Raw genomic sequence first — 12,396 nt, 5'->3', positions numbered from 1 at the left:
GCTGCTTTGGATTGCATTATCTTCCCACAAGAGTGGAACCTCCATGTTTAGGGGCAGCCTTCCCCAGGGCTTCAACTGCTTGGGATCAACAGCTTATTTTTATTTTATTGTGGGATTTATATCCCACTTTTCCACCAAAATTGGGATTCCAGGCAGCTTCCGGTTTAGTTTAGAGCTCTCCCAAAACCATCTTAGGGTGCAATCTACAACCTAAGAAATAATGCAATTTTGACGCCACTTTGATTGCCATGGCTCCGTCCTACATCCTGGGATTTGTAGTTTGGTGAGACATGGAAGGCTCAAGACCTTTGCAAAACTACAAATCCCAGGGGTTCCATAGCACTTAAACTGGTGTCAAACTACATTAGATGCACCTATACATGCACCCTAATTCTATAGTTCTCAACCTTTCTTTCTCCAAGGGTTGGCTAGGGGATTCTGGGGATTGTAGTCCTCCCCCAAAAGGATCTTTTCCTAACTTTGTGACACACAGACACACCTCACACAGGTTTATGGGTTGAACTTACGCTGTCGATGGTAGAGATGAAGAGAAAGGCGGCAGAGGTGATGTGGAAGATGATGATAAAAGCCAAAAGGATCAGCATTCTTGCGCAGGAAAAATGGAGTTACTCTAGGAGAAGTTACTTCTGTTCAGAAACAAAAGGGGAAGAAGGGTTCAGAGTGCTGCAAAAAAGATATACAGCTGATGCAAGTGAATAGAAGAGTTTTTCCAAATCAGACCTTGGATTATTTTCTGGATTATTTCTGCACAATATTGTCCCAATCCATATTTCTCTCCTTTTTTAAAATTAACCAAACTGGCCTTTTAAACTAGTTTGCAAAACCGGTTAAACCCATTTTAGCAACCTTTCCAACTTGACGTTTAAACCACAATCCATAACACATTAATCCACTTGTTCAACTATCGGTTGTGATTCATTATATCTTCATGTCATCCTTTTCTGGGCTGTTCTCCAGCTCAGTTTTACCCCAAAACAACCCTGTGCAATAGCTAGATTAGGGTAAGCCTGGGTCTGAGTAAGTTGGTGAGCATCGTGGCACAACAGGAACAATAAACATAGAATCCCAGAATCCCATCATCCCTGACCAGCATAGTCAAAGGGAACGTTTATTTATTGACTGCAGCTATCATCATCCCCAACCAAACTGTGAATAGGCAACATGTAGTTTCTCCAGATATTTGTGGACTACAATTCCCATCAGCCAACACAGCTGGCTGAATTAGGGGCAGGGATGAGCAAAGTGTGTACCTCCAGGTCTTTCTGGACTGCAGCTCTCATCATCCCCACTTAGCACAGGCATTTCAACCAAAGCAGGATGGGCAAATTGTTAATCTCCAATATATTAACTGCAACTCCCACTTTCCCTTCATCACTGCCTGGGGAAGAAAGGATTTGCAGCCCAGCAGTCTCTAGAGGGCCACAAATGACCCATCCCTTGGTCAAGCTTGAATGGTTTGCAATGCCTGGGCATGATGGGAGTGGCACTCCAACCATATCTGGAGGATACAAGATCAAAAGGCACAGAGGACGCATGCAATCTAGTCCTGTGAGGTGGACATTGGCATCTCCAATTTGGTCCAGACCCAAAAAGTGGCACATGATGGGCCCCAAACATAACGCTCCTTGTCCGCTAAGCCGCATTTCCATGTGCCAGGGAATAATGCGCCTGACGCTTCTCACAAGGATGTCATCAGCCAATTAGCCAGAACGATGTTCCCAAAGGATCTCCATCCCTTCTCCCTCTTGAAGGGCTTCCAAGGAGAAATGGAGGAATGGGGAACATCTGCGGCTGGACGCCATGGAGCCAAACTGCGTTGTCCAAGGCATTTTAAAAGCCAGAGTCACATCAGGACCCCCTTCGAAAACAATACAACGCAAGCTATTTCATCAATTAAACTTCTGATTCCTACTCGTCGCAATATGCCTTCTACAACTTATTGCAAACCAGAGAGGAAAATACATACCTTTTGCAATCTCAAATTATTTGTGTAAAGGATGCTATGCTAGGATGCGGATGTGTATAAATGTATTTGCAGCTCTGTATTGACTCCCGCACAACCCTAAAAGCGCCAGATCCCATTTGACTTTGGAAACTAAGCAGGGTTAGCCCTGGTTAGTCCTTGGAGGGGAGACCGCCAATGAATCCCAGGTGCTGCAGTCTCTGTTTTAGAGCAAAACCACCTCCAAGGATTCCTTGCCCAAGAAAACCCTCTGAAATTCATAAGTCAAAGGGCAACTTGAAGGCACACACACAAAATGTCTAAATATCCTAAGGGCACCAGATCCTTTCTGATCTTGGAAGCTAAGCAGAGTCAGCCCTGGCCAGTCCTCGGATGGGAGACCGCCAATGAGATTCCCAAGTGTTGGAGGCTGTATTTCAGAACTGGCAAAACTACTTCCAAGGATCCCTTGCCTAGGAAAGCCCTAAGGAAAACTCACTGGTTGTCTGCTAAAACTGTCTCTCGGTGGGATTTGTGGCTCAGCCAGGACTCGAACCTGGGTCCCTGGGTCACTTCCAGGGGTGAGAAAGTCCATCCTTCCCAGCATCCTGCTTCCAGCTGTAGGACAGTGCAATGGCCTTGGAAAGTGTCTAAACAACGCACAAAACACCAAACGGACGGAGGAATGTAGGCTGGAAGCCTGTTTTCCAAATAGTTTTGAGGAGTCTCTTTTTTGCAACGCTTCAAAATAGCAATAGTTCCAAACATTTGTTGGGAGCGGAAAAAAAGAAAGCCGAATCTTTGTGGGGAAGGCAAGGAGGGTTGGGAGTTGGCCACTGCTTGGGCCCGATCCAGGGAGAGGAAAGATTTAAACACCCAAGACACAAAAGATACATTGCAATTTGAGCTCTACCTGTTTCGACACCTGGATGTTTTCCTTGCAGGAAATGCACACAAACAGGGAGCTCCGGTGACGAAATCCTCCTTCTCCTCCCAGAGATGGGGCTGGCAATTTGAAACTTTGGAGACAATGCAAACATCGCAAAGATCTTTTTCCTAGGTTTGGAGTAGGGAGCTGAGTGCGAATCGGAGGTTCTATGCAAGTCTCATGATCAGGATGGTGCGGACACTGCTCATGAGCCAAGAGAGCTACTCCAAGGTTCTCCATTCACAGCTTGCATTTCAAAACTTGATAAAATCATAGTAGAGACAAAAGCCCATTAGGGAAATGTAAAAATACACACTTGCCAGTAGCAAGTATGCTGCAATCGCATCAGGTGTTGCTCTTGTACATTAGGGACTTCTGCAATGGCTACTTTTGATATGTATTAGCCATTTCTGGTGTGCATTGGGTGCTTCTGATGTCCATTAGGTACTTCTGATGTGCACCAGGCACTTCTCATGCCTCTTGTTAACAAGTAGTTGTTAACAAGTAGTTATTATTCTTCCATATATAGTTACAACCGAGGCAACCAGACTGGAAGAGGGGAAAACAGAACAAAATCCTGAAAGCAGACACTGTACTAGGTAACACTTTCTAGTACACAATTCCACCTCTGAATTAGAAACAGGTGATAGCCTGGCCCATTAAAACTGCCTTTTTAGCAATAGCTATGCTGGAGTTGCCTTTGGAACAACTAAAGTTTAAAAACTCAGGTGGCACTTATAAAAGTAGAAAGGCTCATTTTCCAAAAACTTGCATCCACCATGGATTAAGTTATCTTGTATTTGCCAGCTGAAAATTCTGGCAATGACAGAACCATCTGAAGCTCAGCTGTGGGAGGGTTGAAAATAAAGGGGTGTCCTAAAGAAAAAAGGACTTTAAAAAAAAGTTCAAATGATGCTGGGGCACAGGAGAGTAGACAAAATGTTCTAAAACCTCCATTTGAGTTGCATTAGGGACTTCTGAGTTGCATCTGGTGTACTAGGGACTTCTGATGTACATTAGGGACTTGTGATGTTCATCTGATACTTTTGTACTTTGAATTCAATTTGCAGAAATTGAAGTAAACTGAGGACAAAGGAGGGAAGCAGAAGGACAAGCGAGATGGAGAGGAACCGGGACATTTTAAAAGCAACTGGGGGAAAATGGGAAAGGGGAGGATTAATCCAGACTGTCCCTGTCAAAGCTGGAAAGCTGGAAGTATTGTGGAACGATGAGCCAACGCACAGGGAGATCACATTGGTTCAGTAGGTCTACTCTAGTGGGGACTAAGAATAGGATTTAGGCCCATATTTCTGCATGAGGTTCTGTAGAAGTCAGATGCTTGCATTGTGGAAAATGTTCCTTCTGTTTGGCACAATCCATATCTATCTTTCTCTCTCTCTCTCTGCCTGTCCCTTTGCAATTCTATTCCAAGTTGTGTAGCAATCAATACTTTTGTGGCGCCTGTTGTTTCATCCTCCGTGACTGAAGCGAGCGACTGCATTCATGGGGTACATGCGGCTTAGTGTTTACGTGATTCACTCCACGGAGCGAGACACTTGGAAATGCCCTTGTTGGCGTCAATCCTTTCATTGCACTGCATGGAAACACTTGATCTTTTAAGTGGGAATAGAAAGGCTTCTGTGGCTCAGGGGCAAAGGGACAGTGTCCACCAACAGAGAGACTTTTGTTGTAAATCGCAACACATCATGTGTGAATCACACATGTGCTGGCCATTCTTTAGGCAATGTGCTCCGCATGTCCAGTTCCATGTCTTTCTATTGCTTGTTCCTACTGTCTAGTTCTCCCATTTTGGCAGTGACTGTCCCAATTAATCCCCTGCCATCCCTCTTTTTCAGTGGCTTTTAAAGATATACATTCCAAGAAGCAAACCTTGGGACACCATTTTATTTAATGGGACTTGAGCATCCATGGATTTGGGTATCCATGGGGAGTCCTACAACCAAACACCAGCAAACACAAAGGGGCCGCTGTGTTTGTTCATTCATTCATTCATTCATTCATTCATTCCTCCCTTTCACAGAGTAATCCAGGTCAGGACACAATAGAAAAATACCATTTATCCATCATTTAAAACATCAGCAATAAAGAAGAGTTAACTTCTTGCCATTATGCATCTTTGCAATTCACTAACAAGGTAAGTGAAGCATGGCATAGTGGCTTGAGCGCTGGACTATGACCTGGGGACCTGGGTTCAATTGCCCACTCGGCCAAGAAACCCACTGGGTGACCTGGGGCAAGTCACACTCTCTCAGCTTTGGAGGAAGGCAATGGTAAACCTCTTCTAAACAAATCTTGCCAAGAAAACCCCATGATAGGGTCACCAAAAGTGAGAAACAACTGGAAGGCACACAACAACAACAGCAACAACAACAACAGGGTTTCTTAGAGCCTCTGCTACACAGCTAGACATACATAAAGTTACATAACATAACAGGTCATACAGGATTCCAGTGCCTAATATCAATAGTACAGTCGGCTTTTCGTATCCTACTCATATAGGATTCCAGCAGCTAATAACAATAATACAGTCGGTCTTTTGTGTCCATGGATTCCTTATCCATGCATGCAACCATCCATGACTTGAAAATATCCCCCCCACCCACCCAAAAAATAATTCAAAAAGCAAACGTTGATTTTGCCATTTTATAGAAGGGGCACTATTTTATTACCCTTTTTATTACCCCATTATATATCATGGGACTTGAGCATCCATCGATTTGGTATCCTTAGGGGGTCCTGGAATCAAACCCCAGCAGATACCAAGGGCCCTTAATAATAATAATAATAATGTCCCATTGTATATAATAGGATTTGAGCATCCATGGATTTTGGTATCCTTAGAGGTCCTGGACCCAAACCCTGGTGGATACCAAGGGCCCCGCTGTCACAATCACACTACACAATCTTCAAGCACTAAGGTCCTAGTACTAAACATCTCCAGTGCCTAGATAACAAATTTATTTTGTTCATATTTTAACATTCAGCCTCGTTGCATTCCCACAAGGAAGAAATCCTACAGTTTGGGACCCACTGTGGAGAAGACCCCTGTAAAGCAACCCAAATCCTTTCCAGGGACCCCATGCAAGGATGACCTTAAAGCAGTGGTTCCCAAACTTTGGTCCTCCAGATGTTTTGGACTCCAACTCTCAGAAGCCCCAGCCAGCTTGGCCAACAGTCAGGAATTCTGGGAGATGAAGTCCAAAACTTCTGGAGGACCCAAGTATGGGAGCCACTAAAGGAAAAAGAGGTTGATGGTGGAGGAAAGGGTTGTTTGGAATGCTTTGAAGTTATCCTAAGCTGTGAGTATTTCCTCCAATATTCCTCTCCAAGAGACAGGTATGCAATGCAAAGGAACCCACTTGTTTGCTCATTCACACAAACCTTTTGGAAAGTGATTGTTCAGGGCTTTTAAAGGAATTTATATGTGTCCGTGTTTTTGTGTCGTTGTGGAGCAGGGGAACAGGTTTTCGGAACGGCTCTGTAAGCGCCTTGCCAGCAATTCCAACAACTTTTAGAAGCAGGCTTATAATTAACCAAGCAGCCACCTCTTCATGGTTCCTCCAAGGTCTTACAGAAGCTAGCAACCTGACCAACGAAGCCTGGGATGCGGCATCCCAAGACAATTTGCTGCCCGAGGCAAAGGACGGTATGATGTCTACCTCCCTCTCAAAGACAAATGCTGAAGGGACTAAACCTGAACCAACCAGCTAAAAAGGTGATTCTAGGCTGCATAGTTTCTGAGTTAAGGGACGCAATAGCCCCTCTCTCTTCTGCTTTGGTCAGACCTCACCTGGAATAATATTGTGTCCAGTTCTGGGCACCACAGTTCAAGAAGGATGTGGACAAGCTGGAGCGCATCCAGAGGAAGGTGACCAAAATGGTGGAAGGTCTGGAAACCATGAAGCTGTATGGGAGCTGGGTATGTTTCGGCTGAGAAAAGAAGGTTAAGAAGGTCTATAAACAGAAGCTGGATGGCAATCTGTCCCAGGAAGAGCTTGGATTGTGTGTTCCTGCATGGCAGAATGAGTTTGGAACGGATGGACTTTGGGGTCTCTTTCGACTCTAGGATTGTTGGGACACGTTAGCCCAGTTTAAATATTGGAAGGGATGTTATTTTGGGGATGGAGCAACCTTGTTTTCTGATGCTCCAGAGAATAGGATATGGAGCAATGGATGCAAATAATGAGGAAAGAGGTTTCACCTAAACATTAGAAAGGAATTCCCGATGGTAAGAAATATTCGACAATGGAAGATGCTGCCTCAGAAGATGGAGGAGTCTTCTTCTTTGGAGGTTTATAACCAGAGGCTGGATGGCCGTCGGTCAGAAGTGCTTTGGTGGCATCTTCATGAATTGCAGAGGGTGGTTGGGTTTACCCTCGGGGTCTCTTCCAACTCTAGGATCATATGTATTCCTGCATGGTAGAAGTGGGTTAGACTGTATGGTCCTTGGGGTCCCTTCCAACTCTAGGGTCCTATGATTTGGAGTTGAATTGGGAATGGGATCATGTCCTCCATGATCACACCTGTCTCCCAGGTCAGTATGAGGTGAGGGAATCTGCCTGAACTTTAAAAGGGAATGTACCTAAGGCGCTGAAACCAGGGTTTAAACCAATCTGCAAAGGGATCTTGCAGCATCTTTGAAACTCACTGAAAACAAAGAGGTTGGTAGCATGAGCTTTCATAGACTTGAGTCTACTTCCTCAGATGCATGAAGTAGCAAGGCTGGGTGGGGGATTCTGGGCGTTGTGGTTTCCCCAAAAAGAAAAATCCCCCCTGTCAGAAATTTGAATGGCTACTACCTTGAACAAATACCCTAGAGCTCTCCAGCAGCAATTTTGAGCCCCTCTCCAACTACAAATCTCAGGTTTCCACATGTTGGAACCACAGCTGTTGAAGTGGTATTGAAGTGCTCCAAGAATGCAGTGTGGACACACCCAAAAAATACAACAGCCAGGTAGAAATGCCAGCAGCGTCATTGCGGGGTGGGAATTAAGCATTGCCAGGTCAGGTCATGAGATTTCAGGGGCAAAAGCTGAGATTTTTCAAAGTCACAAGAGTCAGGACCTGTTTAGTATTAAAGCATGAAATGTTAAGCATCAACTCTGGCGGCACAAATACAAATAAAAATGTAAAATTGGAGGTAAGACCCTGCATCATAATTTCATAGCATCACAGACTCATGGAGCTGGAAGGGTCTGCCATGCAGGAATATTCAACCAAAGCACTCCTAAAAGATGCTAATCCAACCTCTGTTCAAAGGCCTCTAAAGATGGAAAGACCCCTACCTCCAAAGCAGTCTATCTTCCACTATGGAAGATCTGTAAGAAATTGCCAAAGCCCACTTTCATAACATTTTAGAGTAATAAGGGACACAAGGGTCTTAAAGTCCAACCCCATTCTGCCATGCAGGAATACACAACGAAAGCACGCCAGAAAAATGCCCATCCGACCTAGGCTTAAAGGCCTCCAAAGAGGGAGAATCTGCCAGCCTACAGGGAATCTATTCCGTTGCATTGTCCAACAGCAATTACAGTCAAGACATTCTTCCTAATCTCTTTCTTGCCGTTTTAATCCACCAGTTTGTGCCCTGAAGATATTTCAAGATGGATATCTGTTGTCACAGTTGTGCCTAATGATGCCAACCCCATAAAAACTCTACTATCACAGCCTGGTAGCATCCTCCACTTCCAAAATGCTGCAGATTGGGGTGTTTGGGAAAATGCTTGTCTGCAATGCACACAGAAATGTGTGCATGGCACATTGTGTATTAAGAATATGTGGCTGGACAGAGACCTTCCCCAAGGATCCTGCCCCAGTCGGTTGCCTCAAGAAATCCCATAACCAGAGGGCATTGCAGATCATTCTTTCCTGTCTCCAAAATGTTGGAAAGCCTTCTACTAAGGCATCCCCAAGTTGCAATGGGTGGTTTAAGGGCTCGGGTTTGGCTGTTATTGACCCATAAACATGAATTCCCCAGCTTCCATACATCCTGCAAAAGATCTTGCAACTGCTGAACAAGACGTCAGCTAACAAGTAGAAATAAATAATGCAAAGACACACACTTTTGCATGGAGATTTGTCCTCCTCGCTATCAGGACTGGAGAAAAGGGGGCCAGGGACAATACTGGTGGGGTTTGTAGTGAAATGGGATGACATAGGGAAAGGAAAATTGCAAGTTGTAAATACTCTAAAGGGCCAGATCTAGTCTGATCTTGGAAGCAAAGCAGGCTCAGCCCTGGTTAGTCTTTGGATAGGAGACCACTAATGAATATCAGTTGCTGGAGGCTCAGTTTCAGAGGAAGGAACTGGCAAAACCAGCTCTGAGGACTCCTTGCCTAAGAAAACCCTACAAAATCCATGGGGTCGGTGTAAATCAACAGGAGACTTGAAGATGGACAGACAAATGCCTAAAGGCACCAAGTTATACCTGATCATGGAAGCTAAGCAGGGTCAACCCTGGTTTGTCATTTAATGGGAAACCACCAATGAATACTGAATACTGTAGGCTCCATTTCAGAGGAAGGAACTGGTGAAGCCACCTCTGAATACTCCTTGCCTAAGCAAACTCTGTGCAATTAATGGGGCCACCAAAACTTGAAGGTGACTCGAAGGTACATACAGAAACCTTCAAAGGTCTGGTTTTGCACATAAAGCGCCACAACAAGTCACACAGTCTCAGCCGGTTTGCAACGTGGGTTATTCCCTTTCCGCGCCTGATCCCACCCTAAGAAAGGTGCCGAAAAGGGTGCGGAAAGGAAAGGGAAAAACAGGACAGGTGAGGATCCACCTTGGCTAAACACAAAGGCAATCCCATGTCAGCCCACTAGAAGGCAAGCCAGCCCAATTGCATTTGAAAAATCATCAGTGCCACCCATCTGGATTTAGCTCCTCTTAAATGATGCACCCAGAGAGGCAGCTCTTGGTTTGAGAAGAGCAAAATGAGGGCCTCAGTCCCCCAAAAATAAGTCCCCTGTCGCCCAGATGACATTCTCCCCAAACTGCTAGCATTGCAGAGAGAAAGACAGTGCCCATCATTCACACCCAGACCTCTTGCATTCGTTGCCTCCCCACGGACATCTCTGCCAACTCTTTTTCCTTGGACTCCTAACCTCTTATCTCTAAATGCTCAAGTTTTAAGTTACTGTGATTTTATATATTTATTGTTTGGGGTGCAAATTTCACCCTTAGCTATACTTTTGGGTGAAGTTTATTTGCAGCCAGGTCAGCAAAAGACAAATCCACAGAGAAAGAAAGAAAGAAAGGAGAAACCCAAGCAAAATGGGACAATTCTGATTAATACAATTAAGATTAAAGTTTCAATTCTACTAATTTTTTTAAAATCTTTCTGCAGCTCAAATATTAAAGAGAAGAGAAGGAGGAGAAACCAAGGAAGAGGCGGCAATGCAATCCTGACGGCGGTAACCCTCCCTCCAAATTTTGGAACCTTTTGCAATCCAAATTCAAAACAGTAAGAAAATTAAAAACCCAAGCCTGCTGCTTTCTTTCTCAAGACAGGACCAGAGGAAGGGAGGAGAAGAAGAGAGGGAAACATTATCATCATCATCATCATTATTATTTAAAATGGCATTTACAATCCCAGCCATCTCTTGCTTCCTTTTATGTTTTCCTGAGGCCTGGAAACAAAATTGCAAAGGAAAAAAAGAGAAAGTGAGATTGGGAGAGAAGAGCAACAGCTGCAAAAAAGGAAGACACTCTCTGATACTTTCTTTCTTTTGGGCAAAAATGGGAGGGAAGCCTTGCCTTTGAAGTTGTTTGTCCTCCCAAATGGCACACTCCTTTCCTTCTTTCCTTCCTTTGTTAGCAAAGGCCCTCCAACTAGCCTTCCTAGGACGAATTCCCCCCTTTTCCCCTTCCATCTGTTCCGCTTCACATCTGGCTTTCTTGCTGCAAAGAATGTGCAAGCGCCTGGGAGTTCTCCAAAAGTTTTTTCTTTTTTCCCTCCACCTCTCCACCTCCTTCCTTCCTTCTTTCCTTCCTTCCTTCTTTCTTTCTCACCCTTCCCAGTTGTGGCTACTCACAGGCCGGTGGTGTGCGGTGGGCCACTGGGACCACAGTGGAGGTAGCCAAAGGAGAGGAGAAGAGTGGGGCTTGTTTTGCAGGTCTGGCTCTGGGTTCCCTCCTCTGCTGATGTCAGAAGCCAAGCTGGGTGTGGAAGAAAGGAGGAGGAAAAGGAGAAGGAGGGAGGGAGGGAGGGAGGGAGGGGAAAAGGGGGTGGTTCCCCCCCCCCTTTCCTTTCCAAAATGCCTCTCTGGCCACTCCAGGGAAGGGAGGGGAAAGAGACAGACAGTCAGAGAGAGAGAAAGAAGAAGAAAAGGGGGAAATGCTTCCAAAAACCAGGACAAAAATAGCAAAGCAAAGCCATCCTTGTAGGATGCAAAGACCTCGCCGCTGTGCGACTCTGGAATATCAGGGATTTTGTGGCACCTGTGAGACTAAACTGAAAGAAAGATGGTAGCATGCATGCATGCCTACATACAAATAGGCTCAGGTCTAGGAAAGGTCATCTTCTGTCTTTCGGTGAGTCTCTCAAAGGCGCCGCAAGATCCTTTTGCAAACTGATATCCCTTTTCATTTGAGGAAGGAGACCAATGTGTTCTTTTGTGGTGTGTGTGTGAAAACCTTTCGCACAATTAGTTGGCATTAATGCTATGTTCACGGGATGCTGTAATAACACTTTAATATCTATTTAATGACAAATGTGTCCCCCGTGTGATAAAGTCCCACAAGTCTAGGAAAGCTTTAAGCTACAATATCTTTAGCTCAGTTAGTCTCAAAGGTGCTACAAGATTCCTTTGCAAACTGACATGCTTTTGCATTTGAGAAGTAGAAGGAAAGCTCCTGTTCTCACCTTCTCTCTTTTAGTGGATCTCAAGGGTGCTGCAAGATCCCTTTGCAGATCGATATTCTTTGCATTTTAGGATTGGACCAAGTCTAGGAAAGCTTAGGTCACAATATTTTCAGCTCAAGTCTCAAAGGCACTACAAGATAGATCCCTTTGCACTCTATAATGATATATATAATGATATAATGAAAAAACAGTTGTATTTAGAATTGAAAGACACGGCGGTGTTAGTCTGGGGAAAAGGTATGCAAAGGGATCTTGTAGCACCTTTGAGACTCATTGAAAGAAAGAAGATGGGAGCATGCATTTATGACTGGAAGTAGGCTCAAGTCTAGGAAGGATGTTTAGGTAGAACCTCTTTTCTTGTAATTTGAAGCCATTGGTTCATGGTTATAAGCCCAGACCAGCCTCTTGAATAAGATTTGTTGAACTCAATGGCCCTTCCAACTCTGTGCTGTAGCAAACCCACTAAACCAATAGGATTTACCCAAGTGTCAACTCACCATGCAAACTGGATTCAATGCCTCTACTCTTCCAGGCCCTGATGTACTTGCTGTCGGTCCTCGTGGGTTTAATTTAAAGGATTCTTTAAACTTAAGGGATCCTTGGCTAAAGGCCAGT

General features: G+C 44.6%; 1 protein-coding gene across 5 annotated transcripts in view; it reads right to left on the bottom strand.

Annotated features, from left to right (window-relative positions):
* Positions 1 to 12,396, bottom strand: part of EMP2 (epithelial membrane protein 2) — an 18,142-nt gene extending 5,746 nt beyond the window's left edge. Inside the window, exons 1-2 of one of the 5 annotated variants that reach the window (XM_042437392.1) lie at positions 12,279 to 12,396; positions 528 to 647 (exon numbers count right to left, since the gene is read on the bottom strand). In XM_042437392.1, the coding sequence (XP_042293326.1) occupies positions 528 to 605 (78 nt within the window). In that variant the 5' untranslated portion in view covers positions 606 to 647; positions 12,279 to 12,396. Of the gene's footprint in view, positions 1 to 527; positions 648 to 2,876; positions 2,925 to 10,673; positions 10,902 to 10,928; positions 11,073 to 12,278 lie in introns of those variants that run through there. The other 4 variants (XM_042437393.1, XM_042437395.1, XM_042437394.1 and 1 more) reach the window with 4 other exon arrangements.

Source organism: Sceloporus undulatus, chromosome 8 (genome assembly GCF_019175285.1).
Source record: "Sceloporus undulatus isolate JIND9_A2432 ecotype Alabama chromosome 8, SceUnd_v1.1, whole genome shotgun sequence".
Classification (NCBI taxonomy): Eukaryota; Metazoa; Chordata; class Lepidosauria; order Squamata; family Phrynosomatidae; genus Sceloporus; species Sceloporus undulatus.
Note: the sequence above shows the minus strand (reverse complement) of the source record. Positions and strands in the feature narration are given on the sequence as shown.